The following is a 16,072-nucleotide window of genomic DNA, read 5'->3' as shown; positions in this document are numbered from 1 at the left end:
TTATGACACAGTATGTGTGTGTGTGTGTGTGTGTGTGTGTGTGTGTGTGTGTGTGTGTGTGTGTGTGTGTGTGTGTGTGTGTGTGTGTGTGTGTGTGTGTGTGTGCGTGTCCAGTACGGGGCAGGTGACAGGCCTCCAGAGGGGTCCGACCACAGAGAGGTGGGAGTACGACAGTCAGGGAAGAATCATTTCCAGAGTCTTTGCTGACGGAAAGACGTGGAGCTACACCTACTTGGACAAGGTACAGGCTGACACATGTACACACATCACTAACCACAGAAAAAACAATGTACAACTGAACACATTTGGTTTGACAGATTTTTACTTCTTTTACTAACTAATTATGAACAGATGTGTGTATCATCGTCACAGTGTGAATATCAGTATTTATTTAATGACGGATGAGACCAAAAAGTGTTACTACAGAACACTAAGGAGAATCAAATACCACACACATGCTCCCAAACACATATGGTGGTACTGTGATAGATGCTACTCTCACACACACACGCACACACACACAAAGTTGTGATTTTCCACATTCAAAGTACGGTTGCTGTGTTCCAATGAATTCTGGTCAAACAAAATACGCAACACTAGTTGAGTCTTTCCACCTATGTAGAATTTACTGTCCCAAAGTTAGTGAGGAAAGCCACCAGCTACAAAGACTGTACCTAAACCCACTGCTCAGCTCCCCTGAGAAAAGACTTATAAAATAGGATCACAGTCGTAAGATATGTGTATTGCTTCCCTTCTAAGAGTACTGGGAGGTCCGGCCGCGGTTACACTTTCGCATTTATTGTCAAGTCTCTATGCGTCTAGACTGGATCTTGTCAGGATGTCGTATGTGTACAGACTGTAAAGCCCTCCGAGGAACACATTTTATTTGTGATTTGGGGCTATACGAAATAAAAACAATTGAGTGTAATTGCTAACTTTGGGATCCGCAATTCTGAGGTGGCCTGACCCGCACTGAGTTCTGATCTCAGGGAGTTTGTACACAACATGACGGCACAACTTGACAATGTATCAAAGTAGGTCTCCATCATCCTCGCCCACTATGGAGTTCCTCTCCTCGACGGAGCGAGAGCAGAAGGAAGAGAGGAGGAAAACTGGGACTGGAGCTCATCTGAGACCTGCTGTCTGAGTCCTGTTCAATTATTGCTGACTAATTTTGTTGAGGTTTTTGCTAGAACTGTTCTTCCTCGTCTTTATCTCTTTCAGCAGGATGCTGCTCTCACCCTCCTTTCGTAGCAGCAGAGGTCATTTTGGCACCAGTTAAAAAACGTCTTTAATCTCAGAGTTATTTCTTTTAGTCTCTTGCTCTGAATAGTTGCTGGAATAAATCTTCAGCCGGTTGGAGCATCGCAGGTCGAAGCTGCATGGCACATTAGTTTACAGGTCAGGAACCCAAAGCTAGAGATGAGGCGGAACCGGCAGAGCCACAGGGGAGAGATCTTACATGCATGATGTTATAGCTATTTGACATGGACTCTTTTTACTATGTTTCGATACAAATGGGATTTACAGGTCGAGGACACAGATTCAAAAGCAAGTCAATAACCTCTCAGTGTAGTTTCAAATCAGTAAGCCGTATTCAAAACACTAACATATTATGGTAATGAATAGATGGCTGACTTGGTTTCTTATGGAGCTGAAGAGGACCGGGCGATAAGAACTCTCTGAAAAAGTAATGCACTCGAACTGTCAGTGTCAAAGAGAAGAGGATACGAGGAAAAGAGAGATGAGGGCAAACAGACAACCAGCCATGTTGTCTCATAAAGTGGACAAGAGAGAGGAGGTAAAAACTATATGGTACGAGGAGGAGGAGACGTGAGGGATAAATCACACCCTTTCTGTGTTTGTGTGCTCAGGAAGACAGAGGGGCAGACAGGCAGAGCTACACTAAACAGGAACGGGCCTTGTTTGTGCAAGGTGAGAGAAAGGAATGATAGAGAGAGATGGATGAAGAGAGGCAGAGAGGAATATTTCAGGGAGTCTGCAAAGACAGCGTTACTACTGTGGAAACAAGAACCGAGGATGATGGGAGCTCAGTCAAAGCATGCTGCAGAGAGAAAGAGAGACAGTGAAACAGAGAGAGACATACAATCTATTGGGGATGAAGGGAACATGAACGATGGTAGGGAAACAGGAGCAATATAGTTTGAGAGATAAGGAGAGAGAAATAAATAAATAACAAGGTCAGAAGAAAAAAGAGTAAGTCGGTGTATAGCGTTGTGTTAATGCCTTTTACAGAAGACAAAAACAAAATTCAAATGATATGTACAAAAAGTGGATTAATATGACAGCATTGGATGACATTTGATGATATACATATGTTCAAAAGTCCATATTGTTGAGTTGTAGGCCTTTACACAACGGGAGCGTGACAAATATGCCACACCAAAATGCAAACGAGCTATATTCTATTACTCCAGGTGTCACTCGTCTTCTCTTGCGCTTGTTTTCCATTCCTTCCTCCAGCTGTCACTTCCTCTCCTTGCTGGAATACTGTGTGTCAAGAAGCTGAATTCATCATGCACACAGTGACACACATTCAACATCATAACTGCATCCGTACGGAAGCAACATGCTATAATTTATGACAAACGCCATGAGCTGTCGAGTGGTCTTCCATTAAATGACTCGGGAAGTTATTTCGGGACAACTGCAGAGATGTCTCTTGATCACCTTCGCATTGTCGGATTGACGTCACATGTAACATCATTGTTAATGATGAAAAATGTCCTCCAATAACTTGATTTTTGCTACTGTTAACACATACCCCCCTCCTCTTTTGTTTACTGTGAGTGGCTCTACACTAATGCCACATTTGTGATAAGATGTGCCAGATGGATACTCAGCTCTGTCTTCAGTGTGACCTGCCAGTCTACTCAAAGCGATTTACAAAATATGTCATCATTCACCCATTCACACCCATGTTCATACGCGGATGGTACGTGCTTCTATGCAAAGACACCTCAATGGACTGCAGGAGCCAGGATGAACCGCTGATCTCCTCATTGGAAGATGACCCGCTCTATGTCTGAACCCAGCAGCCTCCAAAACACATGTTCCTATCAATTAAGTTGCTTAAAACCTTTTATTTTGAAGATGCAAAATCAGGCAATGTTGAGTTCAGCAATAATTGAACAGGACTCAGACAGCAGGTCTCCGATGAGCTCCAGTCCCAGTTTTCCTCCTCTCTTCCTTCTGCTGTCGCTCCTGAGAGGAGAGGAACTAGTTTGTGGGTGAAGATGATGGAGCCCAACTTTACACATCATGTCATAATCAGAAGACAAAAGTCATATGGAAAAAAAGTCTTGGTCTGTGTCTCGATACTCTCCGGTCTTGGACAGGGCTTGGTCTACTCTACAGGAATGACACTGGGCCTCAAGCTGCTTTCTGGCTACACAAACCCCATGCCATGGTGTATAAAAGACACACAAAACGAATGCTTTCATCAAATCGAATCAAATGACTGTGCAGGAGGGTCCCAGAGGATTCCTGAAAGTGAAGGCTTCTCCTTGTCTAACTTGGGGAAATTGGTGTCACATTGTTCTATATAAGGTAGTGTTAAGCCCAGGCCTCAATGCCAGTGCAGCATGGAAAACAGCCATGGGACAGATGAGGTAGCAGGATGTCCAAGTTGAGGAACAATGTTCATGTGTCATGTACCTGTGAAAGGTATTTTCTTACCCTGCGAAGTCTGGTTTATTATAGGAATATGTTAGACTTTGTTTACTGAGGGTTGGTTCAACATACAGACTAAACATTTTTACCAAAAATCATTTTATAACTGTCCTTGCTTTCTTTCTGCTTTTTGTGATTCAGTTCTCCAAACTGTTAATCACCCAGTCCAGACACTGGCAGTCCGAGCAACACATGAGTGCGTCCCAGTCAAAGTTCAGTATTTCTTAACACGTGTCATTTGTTTTGTTAAAGCACTTTACTTCTTTTTTCTTTTTTTTTTGAAAGACACATTAGACACATTAGTTGACGACCTCATCATAGACATCAGATAATCCAGTCAGACACACCTGCTTCAAGGATTTCACCATTTAAAGAAATTGATTATGGATTGACATTTGATGGAAACCCCCAAGAAACCTACTGTATCCTTTTGAAGGAAATCCAAGCAGCTGTCCTCTTAATAAACCAACTGTATTATCAGAGAATATATATATGTATTTTTTTTTCCGTTGGACTGGGCTCCCTGGCAGACTGGATCCGGCCTGCGGGCCGTATGTTTGACCCCCCTGCCATACTGTATATAAGGAATATTATTATTATTATTTACTCTACTTCCTATTATTTACTTTTTTATAATCCTTTATTAATCCCACAGTGGGGAAATGATTCTCTGCATTTTACTCATCCTTAAGGATGCAGTGGGCTGCTTGGGGCGTAGGAGTGATGGGGCGAAGGAGTGATGTTGCGAAGGAGTGATGGGGAGTGGTTGGGTGTAGAAGTGGTGGGGTTGAATGTTTCCATTCAGCTCGTAGCCAAGCAGTTGGGGAATGAGCCGGTGACGGTAAAGCATAACCGGATGACGTAGCTGACGTCATGCTAATGCCATGCTCCATTTCAGGTGACCAAAGATTGTATAGAACAACTCATATGCCTCATTTTCTACCGTTAACTGCTACACTGGTAATGTGTCCAGAGGACTGCAGATAAAGCACGACTTAAAATGCGAGCCGAGCTGTCTCACTCTCATGCAGGTGGGATTTTGCATAAGGTCCAGTGGGACACAACCCCACCAGATGGCACAGCAATATCAAGATATGCATCGAATACAAGCTAATTGAAAGATGCAACTGATTCCCTCATTTAGTTAGATTATGGATTGATGTGGATGTGCTCAGTGTCGTTACATGAGGCTTAAGGTTCATGACAGAAGCACCACTTTCATGTTGTGTGTGAGGAGCTTCGTGTTTACAGTTTTTTTCGTTTGCTAAACGACAGTGGGCACAACTGGAGTCAAATGTGCAAAACTCTAACTACAGTCTACACAGCAGCAGTTCATGTGGACCAAACTCTAGTTTGTTTTTCATTGCTTGAACACAGTTTTCAAAACTCTACACACTTATCCCATGACTTTAACCACAACCTGCACAACACTGTGGATTTGGCTGCTTTGCGCGTGCGCGATTAATGTTCAATCAGGGACGCTGAGCTCGCTGCGGGAGCTGCCGGTAGACTGAGCGCCTGTGAAGCTTTGAGAGGCGACTCAGCGACTCGCAGCAGCTGAGAACAGAAACTACAGAACAATATGTGCTTTCCCGTCAGGCTCTAGTCGGCAAAATCGTCCGGTGAGACTACGTAAGTGCACCTAAATTAATCGCCTTCAAAGTAAAAGCCCCCCCCCCAAAAAATGCAGTTAACGCATGATCAAATAATTAACGCCGTTAATGGATTGAAAAGTTAAGGCAATTTTAACACGTTAACTTGCCCAGCGCTAATATTTATATAGGATGTTCAACGTTGTGTAAATGCATCTCACCTGTGTATTAAATTGCCATTTCCGCTAGAACATACTGAAAATGGCTTCTTGCTTAAACACATTAATTTAAGTGCCCACAGTGAACTAAAAAAAAGGCTGGTTACCTGTGAATGCCGGCGCTTTGTTTTTTTGTCCTTGCCTCTGCCGTGCATCTGATACTAGAGATTTGAAACCATGCTCACTGCCACTTCCCAGTCAATGAAAGGTGTCTCATTGTGCTTGTTCTCATGTCTTTTAATGCTCTGATGATGTTTGTTGTGTTCTCCGTAACAGTCCATGGTCTTGCTGCTGCACAGCCAGCACCAGTACATCTTTGACTATGACTCGGGGGACCGACTGTCAGCAGTCACAATGCCCAGCGTGGCTCGACACACCATGCAGACGATCAGATCCATAGGATACTACAGGAACATCTACAACCCCCCAGAGAGCAACGCCTCCGTCACTGTGGACTACTCTGAAGATGGACAGGTGTGTGTGTGTGTGTGTGTGTGTGTGTGTGTGTGTGTGTGTGTGTGTGTGTGTGTGTGTGTGTGTGTGTGTGTGTGTGTGTGTGTGTGTCATGTGTGTGTAATACAAATGCAATTAATTATTTAGTTTTTCTCTTTTCTGTTTCCTTTTTCTTTACAACGTGTTACAGTAGTGTTTCTCATTATATTTCTGGCAGACGTTGTCTCTACAGTATTTAGTTTTTGACTGTGGTCAATTCTGACAGGTATCTCTTAAGATATCATTTTCATCATATTAAAGGGTATTAGATAAGAAAATGAGAAAAAGTGTGCCATATTTTTCTCACAAGCCAATCAGAAGAGATTTTGCTTTTTTGAGACGTGGCCTTAAAGAGACAGACGCCAAAACGGAGCGATGCAGAGGGAGGGTGATACAGGCAGAGTGATAGAAAGACAAGATGAGAAAAATAATGTTATTTGAACATTTAAGCATGTAAACATGTTCTGATAGAAACCCCTAATACAAGCATGAACCTGAAAATGAGCATGATATGTCTGTTAAAGCTGATGATCTTTGTCCTCTGTTTTCAGCTCCTCAGAGTTGCCCATCTGGGCACCGGCCGCCGCATTCTCTACAAATATCGAAGACAGGTAGGGGACTTTCTGTTTTTACATATATTTATGTTCAAGTACATTTAGTTTATAACTAATACATACAATGTTTTATATTCATATATATATATATATATATATATATATATATATATATATATATATATATATATATATATATATATCATCATCATTCTTTGCAATGGTAACAATATATCAAGTTAAATCATATGAATAAGAATTTAATATTTATTGCAGAATTTGGGCTAAAGTTAAAATAAAGTAAAAAATGTGTCCTTAAGTTATATATCATTATTTGTATATTAAGTCAACCCATATATGAATAGTTACACAACACATTCGAATATGATTAATTTCTCCTCAAGATCCATAGAATAATGATATATATATATATATATATATATATATATATATATATATATATATATATATATATATATATATGTGTGTGTGTATATATATATATATATATATATATATATATATATATATAAATATATATATATATATATATATATATATATATATATATATATATATATATATATATATATATATATATATATATATATATACGATAAATGAAAAGAAGATCTATTTTTGCATCACATACTTGACAGTCAGGCAGGGAGAGCTCTTCAGCAGCTGAACCATGAACAGTCAGGTGGACCCCAGGGTGGTGCAGCAGCTGCAGCAGAGAATGAACAGGGACTTTGACAGCTTGAATAGACCACTCAAGTCAGTTGATGGCAGTCATTAAATGTAACGGATGTTGTTGCTGATCCTGGATGAATAGGATCTAATATCCTACAAAGATGGTGAACACATACAGCTCTTTTTTTATTCGTCTCTCCAGAACAAGCTGGCAGAGATCCTCTATGACTCGACGCGGGTCAGTTTCACCTACGATGAGACCGCTGGTGTGCTTAAAACCGTCAACCTGCAGAGCGAAGGCTTCATCTGCTCCATCCGGTATCGCCAGATCGGCCCTCTTGTCGACCGGCAAATATTCCGCTTCAGCGAGGACGGGATGGTGAACGCGCGCTTTGACTACACCTACGACAACAGCTTCAGAGTCACCAGCATGCAGGCTGTAATCAATGAGACACCGCTGCCAATCGATCTCTATCAGTTTGATGATATATCTGGGAAGGTAGAGCAGTTTGGGAAGTTTGGAGTCATCTATTATGATATCAATCAGGTAAGTTGGGATTGGTTGCATTCATTTTAATTCTCCTTAAATGATTAAACAAAACCCTGACTGGCACTTGATTAGTGCTAATGTGCATGTCTAGTCTGTTTAGTCATGCGTAGTTTCTCCCCCCTGTCTCAGATCATCTCCACTGCAGTGATGACCTACACCAAACACTTCGACCAGCACGGCCGCATCAAGGAGATCCAGTATGAGATCTTCAGGTCTCTGATGTACTGGATCACCATTCAGTACGACAACATGGGCCGAGTCACCAAGCGGGAGATCAAGATCGGACCGTTCGCCAACACAACCAAATATGGTTATGAGTATGACGTTGACGGACAGCTGCAGACGGTGTCCCTCAATGAGAAGATGATGTGGAGGTAGGGTCATGAGATTAAACGAAGAAAAGCCCCATCTTTTGATGACGTCAGAAGTTAATAGTCGAATATTCTGACCTTCCAGGTATAATTATGACCTGAATGGGAATCTGCATTTGCTGAACCCGGGCAACAGTGGTCGGTTGACCCCTCTACGCTACGACCTGAGGGACAGAATCACTCGTCTGGGAGATGTTCAGTACAGACTGGATGAAGACGGCTTCCTGAGGCAGAGAGGAGCCGAGATATTTGAATACAACTCCAAAGGTGACAGTAATTATTGTAAAATAAAAGCCTGGTCACACCAGAAAGTGACACAGAGAAGTTTATATGTGCGTCCTAAAGACGAGCTGGGCTAGAAGCTTGGTGACGTAGTGACGAGTAGCATTGGTGAATATGTACCAGCTGGGAACTTGTCAGTTACAGACATGGTCACAATAGCTCTCCGAGGTAGCTAGCTTGCTGACTGACAGCTATTAAGCGTGGAAGCTGGTTGCTTAGGGTTAAATAAAAGCAACACAGCTCCTCCTCCTTTTTTTGCTCTCTGGCTCTCTCCATTTTCATCCAAGGTGAGCACTGTCGAGAGCGTTATTATGAATCCCACTGCTCTTCTTCGCAAGACCCGCCCTGTGGAGCCGGTTGAGGCAGAGGCGATTGGTTGATGAGCATTGACCTCGAGTAGCTATGGTCAGGAGAGCCTATTGGTCGGGGCATGGGATGTGAACAATCCAGGTCACCAGTAGCTTGGCGAGCGTGTACAACCCTCCAATCCTAGCACTTGATGCCAAGAAGAGCAGTGGGGTTCAGAATGAGACAGTGTGTTATTGGTCAACAGCTCAAACTCATGTGTCAAAGCTTATTTAGCCTGTGATCGAGGTGATTCTAATTAAATTCCTTTTAAACACAGAGCCGTAACCATATTTTGTGTTTTGTCTTAAATCCCACTGAAATGAATACGTCTAATGTCTCCTTATTCTTCACATCCTGATTCAGGCCTTCTAGTTCGTGTCTACAGTAAAGCCGCCAGCTGGACCATCCAGTACCGTTACGACGGGTTGGGTCGGCGTGTGGCTTCCAGAAACAGTCTGGGCCAACACCTGCAGTTCTTCTACGCTGACCTGAACTACCCCACCAGGATCACCCACGTCTATAACCACTCCAGCTCCGAGATCACGTCCTTTTACTACGACCTGCAGGTAGCTGCACTGAGAAGTCATTCTGAATGTCTTGATGTTATTGCTGGAATACTATATTTGGTCAAATTTGACAAGGAAAGTACACACAACTTATTTTTACCAAACTTAAATGTTCTGCAGTGTTTCTATCTACAGACGGGCAAGTTCTGCAGCATGTGGAGGAGTCTTGTTTTCTTTGAACAGACCTCCCACTCACTGCTATTTATGAGTCACTTTCGGTTTTCACTCTCAACTTTTGATTTATGATGGTCCGTGTGGCGCAGGTTTCCCTCCAGTGACCGGAGGGAAAACTCTGTGAATGTGCAGCATCTCAATTAGAGAGGAGGTGATGGTTCTCTCTGTAGCAGCACCACTTCATCACATAAAAGTACTTTCAATGCTTCACAGGTTAGGGAACCTGGAACAGTGTTTTGTTGTTATGAATAGAGTTACCCACACCTACAATATTTCATAATAATGGTGACACCATCATTTATAGCCCTCCTGTTGCCACGTGGAGTTCTAATACAACAGCATGTCCATTCAGCATTATGTTCATAATGTGTGTATTGTTGCACAGGGCCATGTGTTCGCTATGGAGATCAGCAGTGGAGAGGAGTTCTATATTGCATGTGATAACACCGGGACCCCTCTGGCTGTCTTCAGCAACAACGGACTGCTGCTTAAACAGGTATGTGTGCATGTGAATGAGTGTGTGTGTATGTTGCGTATACGTTGGTTTTGTTGCTCTAAATCCGTGTGTGTGTGTGCAGGTGCAATACACGGCGTACGGGGAGGTTTACTTTGATTCCAACCCAGACTTTGTGCTGGTGATTGGTTTCCATGGAGGCCTGTATGATCCTCTGACACGACTGCTGCACTTTGGAGACAGAGACTACGACATCCCAGCTGGAAGGTATTCACTCCTTCTACAGTCCGAGTGGGAGAGGTTACGCTCTACGACGCTATTGTTTTGTCATTGTCACATCTGATACGAGTGTGTGTGTGTGTGTGTGTGTGTTTCATTACAAAGGTGGACCACTCCTGACATCAGCACATGGACTCGTGTTGGTAAAGACCCGCAGCCCTTCAACCTCTACATGTTCCGAGGCAACAACCCCATCAGCAAGATTCACCAGGTCAAAGAATACGTCACAGGTACGAGGAAACATTTACAGGAAATAAGCAGTAAGAGAGGGATTATACTTTGTAGGTTTCAAACCAGGTGCTAGAAAAGAACAACTGTCCTGTACAGTTCTATTCTGGGTCTTCTATTCAATACGGGTAGTACTTTTAATATATATAAATACAGTCAATGTAGGAACTAAAAACATATTTCTATGTTCAAAGCTGTTTTTAAATGCACACAGTGATTCTTTCATTTGTTTGTGGAAGAAACTGTGACAACATGCTAGCGTGATGACAGTAAAATGAGGGATTTTATGAATTCTTAGAAATGCAGACTATAACACACAATATACTTTTGCTTCATTGCCCAACACTATCTGAAGTTTGGTGAAAGTGAACAGTGAGGTGGAATAAGTCTGGTGTGGTGGATAGCAGACTTAACACAGAAATATGAAGTGATCCAGATTTGATCATCGGGGGCATCACTATCAGACTGCAAGGCTATCAGACTCCAAGGAGCGTGACAGAGGAAATATTTGTCAACCTGAACGGGCCGCGAACACTGAGGGATGTTACTGCACTATTTGCTGACACCCAGAAGTGTCCTGACCAACATGAACACAAGAAAAGAGAAAACCCTGACACAGGATCCTCTCAGCAACATGCTCATTAACTTCTTTTATTTTTCTCTTTTTTCCACATCCACTGCTGTTTCTCTGTAGATGTCAATATCTGGTTGGTCACATTTGGCTTCCATCTCCACAACGCCATCCCAGGATTCCCCATTCCCAAGTTTGACCTGACGCAACCTTCACTGGAGATGAAGAAGAGCCAGCTGTGGGACGACCTGCCTGTATGTACCCTGAGTGCTCTTAGAAAGAAAGACTAGAAGGTTAAGAGCAGCAGGCTCAACTCTTCGTGGAGCAGAAAATGCTGCTGCACACAGTAATGTGATCTCAACTGTATTATTCTAACATTATTACTATTATTTGAATAGATTTGAACTATTTTTATTTAACCTACAATAGTGTAGCTCCATAGAGAGAATAAAAGGATACTACAAATGACAAGAATTTGTTTTGAAAAGGTTGTACACATTTATACACATATATTTTACAGACAATTAAGAACATAACATTAGGAAAGAAAAGTACATTTTATACATGTAAAATAAAAACAATGGAGCCGAAAAGTCATGGAACAAATGACATTACTAAATAAACAAAGCAGTTAAAAAGGAGAGAGAGTGAAAAGAGCTACAACCTGATTTGACAGAGAAAAGAAAATATGGAAATTAAGGAAAAGGGGAGGATATGAGAATAAGAGGTGGAGGAGTCACGAAAGAGTCATCCAGCGAAACCAATCATGCATCTCTTCTCTCGGCTTCAAGCTGCTTCTCTGCTCCTTCCTCTTTCAGGACATCCGCTCTGTTATGGTTGCTATTCACACACTTGTGTATAACTTGTTTATAACAAGGTTATCAGGAAGTCACTCTTCTTTCACAAAGACAGAGCGACTGCTGATATTCAGTGAAATAAAGACGGCAACATGAACATTGCCTCACGAAGACAGAGACAAAAATAGATGTGGAGGGTTCAGAAAGGAAGGACAGCAAAGGGGGAGCAAAATGAGGAAGACTTGGAGTGGCCAGGCCCACAGTTATACATCCAGAAAAAAATGATATATATATATATATATATATATATATATATATATATATATATATATATATATATATATATATATGTAGAAACACATACATACATGTATCACTTTTTGTGTGGGTTTAAAAATATCAAAACAGCGAGCAAATGCATTAATAAAACATAAGCGGCAGTAGAGTGTTCTTCTTCAGTGCATCTAATCTTTGACCTAACTTCCTACTTCCAACATGATTTGGCAAGAAGGAAAGCATAATAATTATAGACCGTTATGGACTATTCTATAGAGATAATTTACATTGAACTTGTTCTGCAACACATAATTAAGTAAGTAAAGTTTATTTATATTGCACTTATCACAGATAAAGGTCACAAGAGTCAAGGAAAACCCATATTAAACCAGATTGACAATAACAGGAGCCAAAACGTTTCAAGAGAGTAAGATACACAAAAAAAGATGGAGCAGTAAAAAACACAATAAAACAAGGAAAGAAAATAAAGAAAGAAAACAGATTTTTTTAAAAAGCAGGCCATAGAGCATGTATTTGACCAAACGCCAGCGTAAACAGGTCTTTAGTTGTTTTCTAAAGACATCACCGGATCAGCAAAGCATAGAGGAGCAGGCAGAGCGCTACCTAGCTTTGATGCTACCGCCTCAAACGCTCCATCACCACGTTGTTAAGGCGAGTGTGTGGGACGGACAGAAGGTTTAGCAGGTTGGACCTGAGGTTGGACCTGAGGTTGGACCTGAGGTTGGACCTGAGGTTGGACCTGAGGTTGGACCTGAGGTTGGACCTGAGGCTGCAGGCTACTGAATAAGGGTGTAGTAGTTCATTACATGTCATTCAGCCACATGTTAAGGAGTGGTGTAGTGCTCCGTATGTAAGGATGAGGATTTCAAAGTGAAGAGACCTGAGAATGAGGGTGATGTGAGACCGTCTATTTGTCCTGGTCAGTAGCATTCTGGATTACCTGTAACCAATTAATCTCAGATTTACTGAATGAGGAGGAAAGTGCATTCCTGTAATCAATAGAATAAGCGATAAAAACATGTATGATCGTCTCTACTTCAGCCGAAGATAAAAGAGACCTCAGTTTAGTAACGTTTCTTATTTGGAAGAAACAAAATCTAGTCAGCTGCTTCACATGAGGGTCAAACGGCATGGATTTGTCAAACAACATAAAATCAGCCATATAAATTTAATGGATAAAAGGATTAGGCCGCCTGCCATAAAGCTACCGTCTGAAACATAAAACCTAAAGGGCCCCATAGACAGCACACTCGTGCTTTCCATTCCGTCCTGTAGTCAGAGCTGCAGCTTCAAATCTGCTCCCAGCTAATGCCGATGCTGGAGAAACTCTTGAGTGTCAAATGTAGTGCCTCCAAACCAACCGTTTGTTTCCATTTTGTCATTATTGTCTTGCAATGTTCTTTAAAACAGTGTGTAATGAACGTGTCGCGTTCATGCAGCACAGGAAGTCAAACGTCGCTCCTCTCTCAGTCTATCTCAGGTGTGCAGCAGGAGGTGACCCGTCAGTCTCAGGCCTTCCTGTCCTTTGAGCGCATGCCAGAGATCCAGCTCAGCCGGCGGCATTCAGACCACAGCAAACCCTGGTTGTGGTTCTCCACGGTCAAGTCTCTGATCGGCAAGGGAGTGATGCTCGCCGTGATCCAGGGCCGCGTGGTGACCAACGCCCTCAACATCGCCAATGAGGACTGCATCAAAGTGGCCGCGGTCTTAAACAATGCCTTCTACCTTGAAGACCTCCATTACACAGTGGAGGGACGAGACACGCACTCCTTCATCAAGACCAGCCTGCCGGAGAACGACCTCAGCGCGCTGCGGCTCACCTCGGGCAGGAAGTCGCTGGAAAACGGCGTGAACGTCACAGTGTCCCAGTCGACGACCGTGATGAACGGGAGAACGCGGCGCTTCGCCGACGTGGAGCTGCAGTACGGCGCCCTGGCGCTCCACGTGCGGTACGGGACGACACTGGACGAAGAGAAGGCGCGAATCCTGGAGCACGCCAGGCAGAGGGCGCTGGCGAGCGCCTGGGCCCGCGAACAGCAGCGGGTGAGAGACGGAGAAGAAGGAGTTCGGCTGTGGACGGAGGGAGAGAAAAGGCAGCTGCTGAGCAGCGGGAAGGTCTTGGGTTACGATGGCTACTATGTGTTGTCCATAGAGCAGTATCCCGAGCTAGCCGACAGCGCTAACAACATGCAGTTCCTACGGCAGAGTGAGATAGGGAGGAGGTAACACGGCATCAACGAACGGCTCACGTCTACCCTGTGTGACTGTCAAAGACTAACAAGAAGTTCAGTTTTAACACGAAGTGGATGCCACAGACTGAACTGTCCTGCGATTCAAAAGTAGCCACTGAAGAGACCCTATGTTTTCAAATTAGTTTTATTCTGAGATGTAGGATTTATAGTGAACGATCACTTCAACGCAAATGAACCCGAAACACAAACTGCAGTCGTGAGAGTTAAAAACAATCTTCATGCGCCTGCAACAAGGTTTAGTCTTTGGACCGATGCCTTTTCTCTCTCTCTCTTTTCTATCTCTACTTTCTTTCTTTCACCCTGTCGTCTGCCTTTAAACAGCCTGCACGCATGCCCCTCCCCCTCTCTCTGGTAGGCGGGGCTAACCTGAGTGCTATAATCGTGTGCTATCTGGCTGTGAAACAGTGGGGTGAAGAGACTCGTTCAAACCGCCGACAGAGCATTTCATCCATCACGACGAGATGAGCCCCCAAGCATTTAGACAGTAAACTGTCAGAGCGGTCGACATAACACGTCTGTGGATCCCTCACAGATGTTGCAGGTATCATATCTGTGCGGGTCCAGGTGTGACCCGTCCCTCTGGGTTATAGAACCCCATGAGCAATCGGATCAATTGTGTCCATGGCCGAAGGAACTGGAACTGTTGTGGACTCTCTCTAAGAGAGACGGGCACAAAAAAGGACTACAATTTGTATGAGGGACACAAAAAAAAAGACTTTATTTTATGTTTGGATTTCTTGTTTTGTTTTTATATATGAACTTGCATTTGCTTCAGACAAAAAGGGGATTTAAAAAAATGAACAAAAAGACATTTACATACTATTACCTATACCACTATTACTACTATTATTACACCACCACCACTGGAATGGACCATGATCTGAACTAAACAAAACTTTGAGTTGTGTTTTCATTTCCTTCTTATCTATTATCTGTTTGGTCAGTTCTAAAACCACTCCTTCTCATCCCCGTCCTTCTACAAGGTCTATAACATTGTACAGTGTCAGACTACAATCATAAGTGGTCTGTGATGAAACGGGGGGCGACTACGATGCCACGGCGGTTTCGGATTCTCCGCGGACCGAGCGGGCTCACCGGTCCGGTGACGCTCCGGTCCCGTCGGCCCAGGAGCCCTTCACTTCTGCAAAATGTGACTCATAATGCATAGACCATGTGCTTTTATCGGTCAAAGGTAGTAGTATTGCTTGCAATAGAAACATGTTGTCATGGCTTGGGGGGGGCTGGGTTGCTGTGAGTAGTAACTAATCGTTGCTTCTCTCCTCGTTTTCTGCTCGTTTCTCCTTAAAGGGATAGTGCATCGCCATCAGTGACTTTAATGAGTAACAGTAATAGATCAAAAATCGATGTGGATGTTTTCTCATTGATTGTGGGTCTCTGTACTCATAGAGGAGTTTTCTTTGTGTCTATGTGTGTTTACAAGGTTGGGAAGACATCTTAAATCATTTTAAAGGAAAGAACAGGAACTTTACACAGAGTGTTAACGTCATATGCTACCAATCTTTTTTCAGACGAGTTGACAATGTTTCATGGGTTGATCTTTTTTATTTTGAAGGTTGAGAAATTCCACTTATCCGTACATCGATATTAGTCTCAGAGAAAGTAATTTATGTACAGTGTTTCTACGGTAAAGAATAAAACTC

General features: G+C 42.9%; 1 protein-coding gene across 1 annotated transcript; it reads left to right on the top strand.

The window, feature by feature from the left end:
- The first annotated feature begins 115 nt into the window (after positions 1-115).
- LOC137799007 (teneurin-3-like) lies at positions 116-16,051 on the top strand. The gene is made up of 12 exons (XM_068596072.1): positions 116-241; positions 5,780-5,977; positions 6,547-6,606; positions 7,445-7,789; positions 7,922-8,166; positions 8,249-8,430; positions 9,157-9,359; positions 9,919-10,029; positions 10,112-10,254; positions 10,372-10,496; positions 11,189-11,319; positions 13,630-16,051. The coding sequence occupies exons 2-12, from the start codon at positions 5,783-5,785 to the stop codon at positions 14,383-14,385; spliced, it is 2,496 nt and encodes an 831-aa protein (XP_068452173.1). The 5' UTR covers positions 116-241; positions 5,780-5,782; the 3' UTR covers positions 14,386-16,051.
- The last annotated feature ends 21 nt before the right edge of the window (positions 16,052-16,072 follow it).

The sequence above is a fragment of the Clinocottus analis genome, unplaced genomic scaffold (genome assembly GCF_023055335.1).
Source record: "Clinocottus analis isolate CAN_PGR_092001 unplaced genomic scaffold, fCliAna1.0.p SCAF_336, whole genome shotgun sequence".
NCBI classification, from domain to species: domain Eukaryota; kingdom Metazoa; phylum Chordata; class Actinopteri; order Perciformes; family Cottidae; genus Clinocottus; species Clinocottus analis.
The sequence above is the reverse complement of the archived record's forward strand: the minus strand, read 5'-3'. Positions and strand labels throughout refer to the sequence as shown.